This window comes from Falco cherrug, chromosome 12, assembly GCF_023634085.1.
Source record: "Falco cherrug isolate bFalChe1 chromosome 12, bFalChe1.pri, whole genome shotgun sequence".
In the NCBI taxonomy this organism is placed as follows: Eukaryota; Metazoa; Chordata; class Aves; order Falconiformes; family Falconidae; genus Falco; species Falco cherrug.
This window is the reverse complement of record NC_073708.1, coordinates 6,902,057-6,917,112: the sequence shown is the minus strand read 5'-3', so window position 1 is coordinate 6,917,112 and position 15,056 is coordinate 6,902,057. Positions and strand designations below refer to the sequence as shown.

At 38.7% G+C, this 15,056-nt stretch overlaps 1 protein-coding gene across 8 annotated transcripts in view; it reads right to left on the bottom strand.

The window, feature by feature from the left end:
- CEP350 (centrosomal protein 350) overlaps positions 1-15,056 on the bottom strand; it is a 76,476-nt gene that overhangs the window by 28,575 nt on the left and 32,845 nt on the right. For 5 of the 8 annotated variants that reach the window (XM_055725118.1, XM_055725117.1, XM_055725119.1 and 2 more), the window contains 14 exons: positions 14,833-14,996; positions 13,676-13,865; positions 11,990-12,210; positions 11,705-11,868; positions 10,893-11,051; positions 10,562-10,693; positions 8,254-8,390; positions 7,785-7,904; positions 5,921-6,087; positions 5,194-5,390; positions 4,474-4,658; positions 3,499-3,586; positions 2,971-3,117; positions 2,018-2,175 (listed from right to left, as the gene is read on the bottom strand). In XM_055725118.1, coding sequence (XP_055581093.1) covers positions 2,018-2,175; positions 2,971-3,117; positions 3,499-3,586; positions 4,474-4,658; positions 5,194-5,390; positions 5,921-6,087; positions 7,785-7,904; positions 8,254-8,390; positions 10,562-10,693; positions 10,893-11,051; positions 11,705-11,868; positions 11,990-12,210; positions 13,676-13,865; positions 14,833-14,996 — 2,229 coding nt within the window. The remainder of the gene's footprint in view (positions 1-2,017; positions 2,176-2,970; positions 3,118-3,498; positions 3,587-4,473; positions 4,659-5,193; positions 5,391-5,920; positions 6,088-7,784; positions 7,905-8,253; positions 8,391-10,561; positions 10,694-10,892; positions 11,052-11,704; positions 11,869-11,989; positions 12,211-13,675; positions 13,866-14,832; positions 14,997-15,056) is intronic. The other 3 variants (XM_055725120.1, XM_055725121.1, XM_055725123.1) reach the window with 1 other exon arrangement.

Genomic DNA, 15,056 nt, shown 5'->3' with positions numbered 1-15,056 from the left:
AGGAAGCCAAAGGATTTCTGCCTTGCTACGGAGTACAGCAAATCCAGCATAGCAGGCTTTCCCAATTCCTTCCTCTAGTTCCTTCGTACTTCACTCGTTATTCAGCTTCTCTCCTTTTGCCGTATCTCACAGCCTGATTCCCTTCAAATGGCAGCTTCCCATCATTACATCCAAACCAAAATGTCTCACTATTATGTTAATATTATTCTTACGGGTTTTACAAAAAGGACATGAAAAAAAAATACAAAGTTGGCACTGGTTTTCAATCCATAAGTACTGCTATTGCTATCACAATACCTGCAAAAGGTGTGCAAAAGCTATAGAATTAGGAAGATCAAGTTCTAGAAAATCATTTATGTTTACAGAAAATGGTACTTCCTTTGAACATATGCAGCAATCCAAGACAAAACTGTGAAAATAAAAATACATGGCCACATATGTTACATCACACACAATTCCCACTCGTTCTGCCTAAAAGCAATTGTTTCAGCTCAACTCCTGCTATCCACCTTTTGAAAAGTGAGCAGTATTTTAAACTGACAATTAAAATATCTTTAAGGGTAGAACATACTTCGTACCTACTACTATCCCTTGTAATACTAAGAACATTTATTTATTAATATGTAAATCTTTCTGCAATCATAAGTGTTGCTCAGAAATGAAGGTACTTTGAAAAAATAAGATTTCAAAAACAATACTGACAAAACCACTACCTGGAAAAAAGTGACACTTTTATATTCAAGACTTCCTGTGCATCTGTCATCCCTTATAGTATTACTATATTTCAAAAGTCATAAGCTGTAGCTTGGTTTTGTATCACCACTTGAAATTTTCTATGTTGAAGCTTGGGTGGAAAATATAAGACAAAGACCCTCTTTTAAACAAAAAATATAGGATCAGAAGAAAAATTTTGTTGCAAGAAGTCAACATGGCCTACAGAGTACATCCCTTTGAAGCCCTCATCTTAAGCCATTTCCCAACCTCAAAACATACTTTGAGAAAAAGTACGCTGCCATAACGATGTGGTGGTTTTCATGTGACTTGAAATGCTAAGAATTTCATTTTGGAAATACGACACTTCAGAAACTTGAAATAATTTGTGATTTTGGCTGTTCAGTTTACCGGACCTTACCAGAAGAGTTTGAATAAAACAGCAATCAATTCAGGCTAGAACATGAGGACCATGTAACTAAAACGTGTTTTTGGTTTTTTCCTATTTACACCAAATCCTCCCTTACTACTACTGGTTTTTATCTGCATCATATACAAATACATGCAAGTGTTGGAAATGTGTTTCTCTAATGATTTCAACCAAATAGGGTGCTAAGGAGTCACAGACAGCTTGCCTTTACAAGTGGAAGTGCTTGCTTTTTGATGTTTTATCCAGCTGCGTTAGGAGTCTCAAGAAAAAAAAAACATTACAAAGAACACCCATAAGGACTACAACATAGTCACCTACTTTGGTTATAAGTTCAAAAAAATTGTTTAAGTGAAGACTATTTCTTGTGGAAACTGGCAGAGGCCAGATTTTTAATGGATTAGTCTCAAATAAGAATTTAAGGCTTCAAACTAATGAGCACATCCTCATAAGGCACTTGGGATGTTTAGTGCAGACAAAGTAATTCCTACTCTGAAAAAATGCAGAAACAATTTTTGATTCAAAACAATTTAACAGGTCAAATCAAGAGATCCAGTCTTAGTTTTCAAACACTGAAACTGCACATAAACTTAATTATTTCCTCCAATCTTCTACAGCAAACCCTTGACTATACAGTTTGCCAGCTAACAACATTCGAATCTCAGTATTCATGCAAGAATCATAGCCTTTAAAGTATTATATTCAAAGATTAATATTGTTCTATTAATGCTTCCAATCAACTATTTTTCAGGCAACTCAGATCAAAATGCATGTGGTCATCAACACCTCTAATTTTTCTGACGGTCATTTTAGTGCAGATACTGGCCAAACTCGTTCTATTAAAAACAGTAAACTTTTGCATAAGAAAAAAAAAGTTACTTTTCATCCATTCTGCTGCGCATTTTTTTAAGTTTCTGCATAATGCTACTAGTCTCACTGCTGGAGATGGAGATTGGGGAAGGGCTCCGTGTTTCTGCATCAGTTGGAAGTGGGCTGGAACCATTGCTCTGCTTGGTGTCATCCTCGCTGTGAAGTTCCTGCAATTGTTAATAAAAAAAAAAAGCAACACTAAAAGTAAGAATAGTTATTTTACAATCATCTTAAAAATTGTGTTAATTCACCTTCTCCCCAAATTACATCAAATACTACTTCAGGTAAGTTTGTCCACCTGCAGATTTAACTTCATTTTCCCACTTCCTTTTAATTTGACATAAAGTATTTTAGTACACCCTTTCCCCCTGTAATTTAAGTTCTCCCTTAACTGTATCTAGAACAAAAAAGTCCAGCAGAATTTAGTTACCTAAACAGGAAACCAATCCTTTCTATACTACTACTACTGTTCAACTTGTGTCTCCTCAAAATTCTGTAAGAAGGCAGACAGTTACAAAATCCCATCTTGCCATCTCGTAATGGAGATGCAAGAAACTTAGTGTAGTGACACTAACATACACACAAAGCAGCAATTTTGGGTTTAGTGCTAACATTTAGTTCTTTGGGGTCTGATAAATAATCAAACAAAATCAGAGCCTAAGAGATCTAAGCATCAAAATACTGATGTTCTCGAAGTCATTAGTTAAGCTTGAGAATTAACAAACACCATCTACTGCACAGTTAAAGCAAAACATTTTATAACTACTCCAAATACATTTCCTTAAACAATACTTCAAAGAAATTAAACACAAAATTGCTGAGATAAAGAGGATGAGATCGTTTGAGGCAGACAAAACTTCCAAGTGATAGCTCTAATCTCTTAACTTTCCATTCCTCTAAACACTGAAGTCAAACACCACGATCAGAGAGGCAGGACTCCAGCTTCTGTACTGAACACTTACCAGCTTGTTTTCTCCTGCAGACTTTAGTTTTTCCTGCAGTTTCATTGTAGTCTGACGGATTCGTTCTATTTCTGCCTGCTGTTTAAGGATCAGCTGTCTCTCTTTCCGAGCAGCCTTGTTAGCCTCTTGAAGACGCTTAATTTCTGCCTTTTAGGTATGAAAGATTAAGCATAAGAATTGTGACAGACAGCTTTCAAGAACACACTCTAAAGCTGCCACAGTGTCCGCTATGGGTTTAAAATTACTGCAATTACATGATGAAGTAACTAGCCTGGACTTCAGCAGCAAAGAACAGATCTATGCATACTTTAAAGTCTCAACCAGTGAGATTATTGATACAGAAGGACCCTTTAAAACGAAGTGTTAAGTACTACAGAAACGTGAATAAAACTTACTGGTAAGAAATACTGCTAGCTTCCTATCCAAAAGCCTGGTATGGAGCTCTCAATTCTTAGCTTTTACAGTGTCTGAAATGTTTAATGGCTATACGGGGGTTTCAACAGGATTTTCCTAGAGGGCATCAGTTACCTTTTCCTGCTGTAATCTGAGCAGCAGACCACGCTGCCTCTTTCGAATAGGAGGCATCTTATCATCCTCTCCCTTGTCTCGCAAATGCCTGCAAATAGTTTGGAGGAAAGGATTAAATAAGGAAAAAGTGCACAACCACGAGCATTTTACTCTTTAAAGTAAAAAAAAAAAAGTTGACTCTTCCTAACTTGCAGAAGAGTATATGCCTGTATTTAATTGTTAGCATATTCTATAGTGGAATATTTTGTACTGTGTAGTTAGACATGCACAGTTAAAAGGTCAGGTGAAATGAGATGTCACATAAATGGGTAGAAACTCTGGAGAGGCAGCATGCTCACCATTTGAGCAAGTCCTGTCCCAAGGAAGGTCACTTGGGTAGTCACTACCTCACAATCCTTTGTCAAAGCCATAATGACAAGAAATTAGAAGAAAACGTCTGGTGAACAATGCAGAGTGACCACGGAAAAGTATTATTGGTTAAATCTGGCCACCACTGTTCAGTAGTATCACTCAGTACTGCAAGTAGCATTTCAGGACAAAGTATATGTTAGGCTGGAAACAAATCATGAAGTACAACACACATCCAGATTCACAAAATTTGGCCTGAGTCAACCAAAACAACCTCAGACAGACAACAAGCTAATGGAGGTCTCTTTGACGGTGTCACAGCTTCTTGAGTTAAGACTTGCAGATTAATGGCTGGGACTACCTTCTCTGACTGACAAATATCTGACCTTCTGCTGTTTCAAGAAAATTCTCTTTTATCAGACCATATTCAATGTAAACATCAAAGCACACTTACAAACTGGGTTCTGTTCTTTCCAAGTGACAATAACATTTGTATAGATTACTGATGTCAGATTAGTTCAACTATTGATACTTTATAAGGGAGAGGTGAGCTGGAAGCAAAATCTTACAAAAAAAATTCAAGTAAAAGTGTAAGAAAAGGGTCAGTCAGCATCAGAGCTGCCTTACTTCTTCTGGTGTTCCAGCCAAGCTAATTCAGCCTTGGTCTTCTCTTTCAGAGCCTTCTCCCGGAGCCGAAGCAGTGAGGACTGATGAGCTGCTCTCATTTCCTCCTCTTTCATATACTGTCTTACCATCTCCATAGTAAATTTAGAGAAACTATCTTGCCCCCCTGAGAATGGCATGCTTAGGTCCTAGAAGGCAAGACAAATTTGGCATGTTTTGGTAACACAGAAATTCCAAGGCTTTTTTCAATTACGAAGTGTGCATGTACACACACACACACAAAAACAGAGGAAAACCAGCTTCCCCTCTTACACCTGAGCTTTGTGCAGACCAGCTTTTTCTGCCCTGGGCTGCATGACAGTTTTGGGATATCCCTTCTTGGGCCAGAGAGCATCTTCTTGTACTTCCTAGCTGCGTGTAAGCATAGTAGGAAGACTTAATCCACTGGGCTTTTATAACCTGCCTCAAAAAGTCACTCCTCCAAAGCCGCAAGTGAACAGGTAGAGGCCTGGATGGACTGTTTCGTAAGTCAAGTCATCACATGTGTAGAACAGTGACATACAGCATGATTCACACAACTCTAAGCTTTGAGATGCTCAGAGAACCACAAGGAGAAAAGAGTCCTAAAGTTTGTAAAGACAACCACAAATGGCTCACTTGAAGCTCATCAGCTTAACTATTTCAGTTCAGTTAATTTACCTTAACTATGGTTGCTTAACCCACCTTGATAGATGACAGAGCTGTTTTCTCTGGGGAGACTTCCTCATCAGAATCATCACGATTACCCCGTTTCTTCTCCAAGTTATTTCTGCGATGACTCTCAGAGGGCAGCAAAGACCGAAATGACTTTTCCTCAATCTCATCCTCTGTCATGGACTCATCAAATTTCAGGGAATACTCTGTTGCAACAGAAGCAGAATCTAAGGGAGAAATCAGAGAAGTGGTTTTATGCTCAGGTATGTATCATGAATGCAGTTTTAACTCTCTCATCTCAGTGAGGTTACGGGGGCAAGAAAGACAGGAAGATAACTAATGCAGAAAAATTGGTGTTTTTAGAAAAGAGTGACCATGAGTTCGAAGACATCATGAAACACTGTTATCTAGCTTCAAAAGGCCTAACAGACTTCTGGACACAGGTGTAAACACATTTCTGGGACTGCTGAAACAGCTGGCATTCAGCCTGTGTATTCAGCAAGCGAACATCTGGCTATAACTAGCACAGCAGAAAGCAGAATAACCCACAGACTCCACCACTCAGATGTGTAGGATTTCAAAGGTTCCCATCTCACTGTGCCATCCTCTGTTACCTCTTAAGAGGCTACCGATTCCCCTGGGGCTCTACTTTCTCCACCCATATTCCCTCATTTATTTCACAAACTAATTCTGAAACAGCATCTCCCTCCCCCTCTCAATACCTTCACATTCATCACACACAAACAATACAGCTAACCTTTTTCATCTGGCAGTGATAAAATACTATCACTTGGCAAGGAATCGTCCACACCAGTATGAGCCTGCTCTTCAATACTGCTAGTTATCTTTTCACGACGGGAAAGTTTTTTCTCATTCTCCTTCGAAGAAGGAACTGAAGGACTCTCTTGGCGGCTGCTGGTACTACTGTGTTATCAAGAGATATGGTTTTTTAAACATTGCTTTGCACGTTTCAAAATATTTATATTACATTACTACTGTAAATACCATGATTAACATCCCAGCAATAATTGGCATGCAGAGGGTTTGGCTTTGTTTTTAAAGCGCAGCTTAGCTACTTCAAAATTCCAAGCCTCATCAAGCTGCTGATTGACAATGGAACTTGTTATTTTTATTCTACCTCAGGATGCAAGTGGTTTGTAGGTAGGCACACCCTCTACCTGGCAATGAGTACTGATGATAAAACATTGCAAACATCTCTCCTTACATTTTTTTAAAGTAAGAGTGAGACAGTGATATTGTTTTAAATCAGAAGAACTACAGAGGATAAAATCATTCCAGCTGGTCAAGATCAGAGAAGGGCTGTGAGAAACTTCACAGGACCTAACTAGATCACGTAAGCGAAAAGGAAACAAAAAGCTAAAATTCAGTATTAAACACAGGCAAGATACTGGAAAGCAACAGCAGAAATGAGTCAAATCTAAACCTCAGACAAGCAATACTCCAGGCCTTTCATGTAAAATCTCAAGCCAGTGCAAAGCAGCAGTGAAGAAAAAACAAACCCCTAACAAAATGGCCAGATACACAAAGAACAGAACAGAAAGTAATGCACGTTAGAGTAGGCAGCTCTACAGGTGCCTGCACCGCATTTTCATTCTAGCCCATTTCAAAAAGATACCGAAAAAAATGTGAAGGGCACAAAATGCGCGTATTTGGGACAGGGAAAAAGACTCAGATAAACAGAGACTTAAAGTGACTTTTAGGTTACAAAGGTGACACAATATAAGTATGTAAGTAGGCCACAGCACAGAAATCAGAATCGTCTCAGCCCAACAATTTCTGAGGGTATTACATCCAATCAAAGCCAAGGCCACATCCCAAGTTCTGAACACCTGCAAGGACAGAGGATCCCATAACCTCCCTACACCCCCATTGGTGTTTGACCACTCTCACAGGGAGCACTTTTTTTTTCCCCAATGATTTTCCCCTTTCTGCAGTCCGTCACCATTGCCTTTTGTCATCTCACTGTGCACCTCCAAGAAGAGTCTAGCCTTGTTTTACCTAACGACCCACCTTTAAGATACTGCAACTAGATCAATGCACCCTCAAGCCTTCTCTTTTCTAGGTTAAGTTAGCTCAGTTCCTTCAGCCTCTCTTTTACATCACAGACTCCAGCCTCCTAACCATCTTGGTGGTTCCCCACCAGACTTGTGCCAGCATGTCAATGTCTGCTCTTTACCAAGGAGCTCAAAACTGGACACTGTATTCCAGATATACAGAAAAACCTTTTCCCTTCACTGGCTTGCTAGACTCTTGCTAATTCAGCTGAATGAGAAAGTACATGTGGAACTCAACTATTCCTACGTTACGAAAGAGAAAAGTGTCCAACTGGAACAAATACAAAACTGAAGATACTAACACGCAATATACCATTACACTGCTGACCACAGTGTGGTAGGACTTCTAATTAAAAAGACAAAGCATATTCTGGTAGGCATGTAAACCTTCAAGCTCTGGAATATAAGGCAACTTTACTTGTTGGAAAGGTTTAATATTGACTTTCCCTCTTTTTAAAAAAAATATTGGAAGGAATTTTGATAGTCCTTTGTACTTTAGTCTTATTTATAGCAAAAAAACCCCTGTGTAATCTAAAGTCTTCTTACCTCTGATCATGAACCTTTGACCTTGAGGATTCTGAATAACTATCAAACATTGGTGAGTATGTCTGTTTTGAGTCACCCGTCTCCTCTTTACCTTGTGATATGGCACCAGACTCACATTTCCTGAGAAAGAAAAGCATTTTGGGCAAATCTGCATTGTCTTAAACCAAAGAATAATAGAGTTTTCACAAGCTTTCATCAGTTTACTATAAATTCCTGAAAAGATCACAGCTTAGACTAGTTACATTATTCCACAAAACATTTAGAACATCTTTTTCTGCTCTTCTATATAGAGCTTCACAGAATCAGTTAATGTCACCTCTGGCATACACCATTAAGGCCATAAAGACGGAATCTAAACTCTTCTTAAATTCTCACTCAGAACATCTTAAAATTTTCTTCAAGAATAGGTGAAGCAAAACCTAACAATTTTTACTTCCCCCTTCCCAAGATGTGAAACATTAGGCAAAACCTGTTCGTATCAGTAAGAGCTCTCAGTTGTTTCATGAACTCTGAATGATGCTGTCGCTGGTGGTCAAACAAGGTGGTGACTGGAGCAGCTGGAGCACTCACAGGATCTGAGATCTGGGTTCGTGCTAACTCTGTCATCTGAGCACAATAAAAATCAAAGAAATACAATGAGCTTATCAGCATCAAAATGTTTTTGAAAGAGAGAATATTCACTCTCACAGGCAATTTACTGAACAAATTTACAGGCATTTATGGAACGTGTAAGACATGGTTTTAAGATGATTTGTAATAACATACATGTCAATTTTGGTTGTAGGAGGTGCTTATTGCTCTTTAAATACATATTCTTTAACTTATGAAGAGTGCAGTTATTGACATGAAACATGCAAGATACTACTTATATCATTGTAATCAACTTAACCAAACTCTGATAAGTAGAATGACTCCTACATAATAAAACATTCCGACTTACCATTAGAATTAATTTAAAATAAACCCAAAACACACAAATGGCAGAAACAATGTTTTCTTCTTCATTTGAAGTGTATCTTGCCCAAAGAGCAAGAAGTATTCTTTCCACTCCAAAGGAAGCAACAAGTTTAAGTTCCAATACCATGCAAACTGTCAGGTCTAAAACTGGCAGCATTAAAATAAATGGATAGCCATAAATTATCCTTTTTAATGTATGTTTCTAGTCAGGTACACAGTGACTGCCAAAAACTTCAGAAACCACAGCAGATAACACTGGTTTTCAGAAGCTTTAGAATTTAGTATTTTTCTTCTTGTTCAAGGGTTTGTGTCTTGCAGAGCAGGGAACTCTGGTTGGTATTAAAGGTAGGAATAACCTGTATTTCAATAACTTCCAATACACATAGTGAGTTTCTTTGTTAACTCTTCAATTAACATATACAAATTTTATAGAAACAAGTAGTATTTTTTTAAATTGGATTGTCTGTATACATCACCCACTGTTTTCTCCTTCATTACTACGACAGTCAACTCTTAAGCAAACAAACTTGTATAGTAGCATGCTACATTATCTCTTTTGCAGAAGATAAAACTCCATTCCTTTACACATAAACAATTACAGAGTACATCCAAAAATATTCCTAGCACATTGGTAACTGGCATTTCCATTGCTGCATTCCAGTTCAAATAAATGTTTTTTCAACTGAATATCAGAAGTCATTTCTGAACATGGATGGAAAAGCTACTCTGCTAGCCCATCACCAGGTCCTCATCAACTGCTCCACTTACTCTTGGACTTCAAACATAAAGCAAGCCAAGCAATTAAAACTCTATACCAAATAAAAGCTGTCTCCGTTTCTTCTACTTTGTTTCTTAATTGGTTTCTACCCACTTCAGCTCTATAAACTACAAATATTTGTCTTTATCCAAGACCTCACTACCTACTACCAACAACTACTACATGTATCTGAGATGGCCGAGCTTTTCTGCTTCTTTAACCTAACCCATTCTTGTCCATTCAAAAATTATTTAAACTTCACGTTTCAAAGCCTAGAACAAGTACATCAGTATTATTCTACAGTCCCATTACCCATCATAAAACCAGCCTTGCTAAGCACCATCATGTGTGTAAACTGTGAACAGTTACGTTCCCACTCATCAGCCTTCTCCACTCCATCCCTAACCCTAATCCTAATGACTGCTAAACTAGGAAGAAGCAAAAGCATTTCTTCTGTGGGTTTGAATTAGTTGGTTTTTTTTAAAACTGTGTTTTTTACCTATAAGTGAAGCAGCTGCTACGAACAGGGAACAACAAATATGCAAACTGATAAACCAATGTACAAAACAGACAACTAATAAATATTCTGTATACCACAAGAACAGACACTCAAAAAGCCTTGAAACTCTGTATCAAGTTAAGAGCTCTGCTGAGGATCTCCCCCTTCCTTATTTTGTTTTTATTTTTTGGTCCCCTACCTTCAGAAGTAAGCAAAATTGTTATTTCCCTGCTTTTCCAATTTGATTTGCATATGAAATAGATACAGGATCAACCCCCGGTGGAGCGCAACTCTTACAAATTCAAGCTGATGTGTTCACTTCCATCAATCTACCCTGGAAGAACAAGCTTCTTAACAGTTCATTAACTGGAAGATCATAAGAATAGTGAACATGGATTTAAGGCTGCTGACGGACTTCTAAGTAATGATGTCAGAAAAGCTCCTTTAAAGTCCTATCATTTGTCACGTTAAGTTGCACTGACACTGAACATAACATAGAGGCATAAAAGTATCCAAAATAATACTGAAACTATAACAGCTTTTTTCTTTCACTCAGGACCTTACCTCACGAATCTGGTGAGGAGCATCTGCAGTGCCAAGTACAGTTCCTGCCTGCTTGGTTGCAGCCTTGCAGGGGGTCTCTTGTACAGCCTCCTGCCGTGACTGGACCAGTTGCTGCAGTGACTCTGCATGGACCTATGCAGAAAACACAGCCAGTTCAGCTCCTCAGAATTCTCTAGTTATAATAACTACAGCTTTATGTCTCAAAACCTACATGAAGAAAAGTTTGAAATTGGCCCCTAAGAGCTCTTTTCAGCTATGTTAAACCCCTTCAGCACTTTCATGATGTTTACAGCTTCAAATTAAGAATACTTGTAGGCATGAATTTACTTACAGCATTTTGCCTGTTATACACTCCACATTTTTTGAAGGGCAGCATTACCTGAGCTGCCTTCTGCCTTGCCTCGTCCAGTTGTCTCTGACTTTCTAGAGCTTCTTGTTCAGCCTTGATTTTCAAAAGAGCTAAGTCCCGTTCATGGCGCTGCTGCTGTGCCTACGGATCAGAAAAACAAGTTTTAATCATGCAGGTTACACGAAAAGACCTTTTTTGCCTTAGCCACTTGCTGCATCCACCTCTGAAAGATCTAGACCTACTCTACTGGTGGTGCCTCTTCTGCTAAAGTAAAATTTTCAGCCTACCAACTGACACTCCCTTCTTACGCAGACGGTAAATAATGCATATTCCTCATACTCTTCCACCACAGTGTAGAAAGAAAGAGGACTTAAAGACCAATTAACTCAACAAACTAGAACAAGCAATCTTGTCAACGTAAAGAAATTTCAACCAAAAATATCCTTTTAATGGAGTAAGACAAATGATCCTGCCTGAACAACTACACTGCATGGCACTGGGACCCAAAATAAAATTTTCATTTTACTGAAGTACACAACCAAAGCAGCAATTCCCACTAATGGTACATTAGTGACACAATCTAGAGTCACCAGTTTCTTGGTGTCAACTTAAAATAAGAAAGATAATAGGCATTAATCCTACAAATTGGACATCAAAGATGCCCCGTCGCACCCATCATGATTTCTCTGCATTGCTAAGGAAAGCGTAACTTGCCCTAATTTGATTGATTTTCTTGCAAAATAAAAAAAGGAAGGTTAAAGGAAGGTTAAGACAAGGAAGTATTTTTCCATTACCTTCAGAATTTGAGCCAAAGAAACACTCTCCTGCTGGGCAAGTGATATGCCTCGTACTCGTTCTGCATCAGTAAGCTGTCGTACAGACTCCTCAATAGCACTGAGGTAGTTCAATTCTGCTGACAAACGATGCTGAAGACCAGCAGGGGAGAAGCGCATACATCCTGCAGGATAAAACTTAACAGTCAACTTCCACAGACTTTAGTGCCCCACATCAAAAAATAAAGGGGGAAACCCACCCCTCCCCTGCTCTGGGAGTGGTATGGTTTTACCAAAACAACTCACCACTCGCTGAGGCTGCTCCTGCTGCAGACCTGCTAGTCCCCAGACTCAAGTCGGGGAAGGCTACATTAGGCTTCAGCCCTGACGCTGTACTTCCAGAAAAGCCAGCAGGTGACTTGACTCTTTCAGCTGTATTGCCTATAGAATCAAACTGCAACATTTTTTGGGAACCAGGAGATGGGGAAGAAGTCGGTGTCTTCTGGGATCTTCCCTTATCTGAGAAACTGGCAGCAAAACAAGAGAAGGAGTCAATATTCACCTAAGTCCAGCCATTTGATAAGACAATAAAGCAATAACCTAGTTCTTCCACTAATACACACCAAACAGATCCATGCAAAAGATACAGTCTTCTATTGTTTGCACAGGCCCAGTCTGCCTTTAGGAAATGGGCTCATGAGATGGGTTTTGTACCTATATCCCAGTTTCAGGTTAAGTTTCTAGAGCACCCTATTCCCCCGCCCCCCCCCCCCCCCCCCCCCCCCCGCCAAGTATTAAACCTAGTTAGCACAGGGACACACACATACACACACAGAAAAAATATTAACATCATATCTACATGTTCTTCAGGGCCAGACAAACAGTTTCAATGCCTCCTGTTAGGAACCTGGCATGAGAAAGTCAGGATGCGCTCATCTGCATGTGCATTCACACATCTGTTTTGAGAGGCTGAGTGAAGAGCTTCTACTCACAGGATATTAGGGCAATAACTTGGTACCAGAATACAATGAACAGTATTTTTAAACAGTAAACAGGTTACTATCAGCATGTGGATGCATCTGAATGAGATAAGCCATTGCCCTGAGTCTCGATCTCTTTCACTTAAAATGCAATGAAATGCTTGAAGGCCAAAACTTCACTTAAACAGTTAGTAAAATACTACAGCAACACTGCTCAAGAGAAAATTAAAGACATCTCTTCTTTTAAACACACAGAAAATAATGCAGACACTTCTTAAATCTAATATTCCAATTTTATTAAGCCAAAGAAGATTAACAGCGGCTTCTTAAATCCCTTAGGAAGATGTTTTGCTTTACTTGGCACATCTTGGGAGGTCACAGGACCTTTCAAATCCAATACTGGATTATCAGTGAAAGTCACCCACATAAGTCTACACTCTTTTCTGAGGATTAGTTCACCTCTCAAAAAGCATCAACTCACAGAGCTGCATAGGCTTATGAATATTAGCTGAACACAAGCGTAGCCAAAAATGTCTGTGGATCCCACTGAAAAGGGCAAGATAACTTAATAGGTTGACCAGCTATTCCTCCCTCCTCCCCCACTCTGCTCCTCCCTTCTTACATACCGCTTGAGAAGTGGAAAATGAAAACTGTATTTCAATGCTTAAGGTACTGAACCTGACAAGACACCTGTATCAGCCAGTTATCCTTACAAAAACAGAGGAGTCATTTGGAAAGGAATCACTGTTTTGTATTTTCTCTTAGTACAGCCACCTACTTTAGGCTTTTGTATTTAAAATATGAAAAATTTAATTTCACTTAAAAATGAAGAAAAAAAGAGAAAAAAATTTGAATGTCATTAAAAAAAACATTTTCTGCATTGCCATCTTACTAACATTTGATCATTTCTGTTACTCTCCCTTTGCACATCCAAATACAGTGCCATTTTTGATAACATGCCATAAGGCTACCAAGCTTATATTTGCATACAGTCTTATAATGTTCATGTTACCTCATCAGGGAGTGTCCAGACAAGTTTTCCAGTGTGCTGTCTGTATCTGGGCTCTGCTCATGATCTTTACTAGAAATTCTGCTATTTGATAAGGATTTTTTTGCTTGTTGGGTTCCCCAGTCTAATTCAGAAAGCCTTTTATCTTCTTCCGCAGAAAAGTGGTGAGAACTTCCATTGAAAGAGTCCAACCCTAAGAAATAACAACATTGCCTAAGGTTTACATTTGGTATTCTATTTATGACTACCTGACCATCAAGAGCCCCAAAACAAATAATTGAGAATTTTTTTCCTCAATTAAAGATGCCTTTGAGTGAGAAGTCTACAAATCCAACAAGCAAGAAACATAAATTTGGCAGCTTCCAGCAGGAGATCAAGTTCTCTTCTGCATATTGTGTCCAGTGCCAACAAAACTGTCATTCAGCTTTCATTTCAGCACACTATCTGTTAATCTAAAGAAAATACACATTTGACTTCTCGATACTGATAACCAGAATAAAGCCTAGCTTTCTTTGGGTAAGCTAGAGAGTTTTGAAAAAAGAGGAAAAGAGATTATTTGGAATTGCCAATCCTATTTTTCTCATCCTTTTATTGGCTTTAAACCTAACTTTTTCTTGTTATCCACTGCTGATCTAGTGAGAGTATACCAAATCTCAAGTTTCTCCATGGTTTTGTAATATACAAGTTACCATAGGAATAAGTGTATTTATTAATTTGTGCGCTTATAAAAACTGCCTTTGATCCAAAGATGAAGCATACAGGCAAACTTGTTGTTGCTTTCATAAATGTGGCCCGAACTCTGATTTCTCAGCAGCCTACTGGAATTTCCTCAGTACAGAATCTGAGGATAGTTCTCACATGATATTAAAACTAACTAATTTGTTAGAAGGCTGGTTTAGGAAAAGAAAACTTTTCAATGCTGTTAACAACCTCTTGCTTATTTAATTTTAGATTATTTTATTTTAAGGTCAGAGAATAATCAGAGTCAAAAAGAATTTAGGAAGGAATTACTGGAGGAATAAATAAATCATACTATCGCTATTAGATAACAGTTTCCAGATAAGTAGGACTGCAATTTTCATGACAAGAAAACCCTAAAACCTCCTTCAACAAAAAACCTGCCACAAACCCAAAACCCTACAGTCAAGTACAGCACTTACGTTCCTTTTTCCCTCTCTTTTTAGAGGAAGCAGATGAGCGAGAAGAGGCTGCAGACCGTGGTCCAGATGAATGCTGAGAAGCAAGTTCTACAGATCGAGGTTCGTGGGGAGACTTCCTGCTCAGAACTTCCTCCTGCATGCTTGAACTGCTGCTGCCAGCAACACTAAAAAGGAGCACATGGACAGTGGTGAAGGACTTCCAACTCCCACATTACATTGTGCAC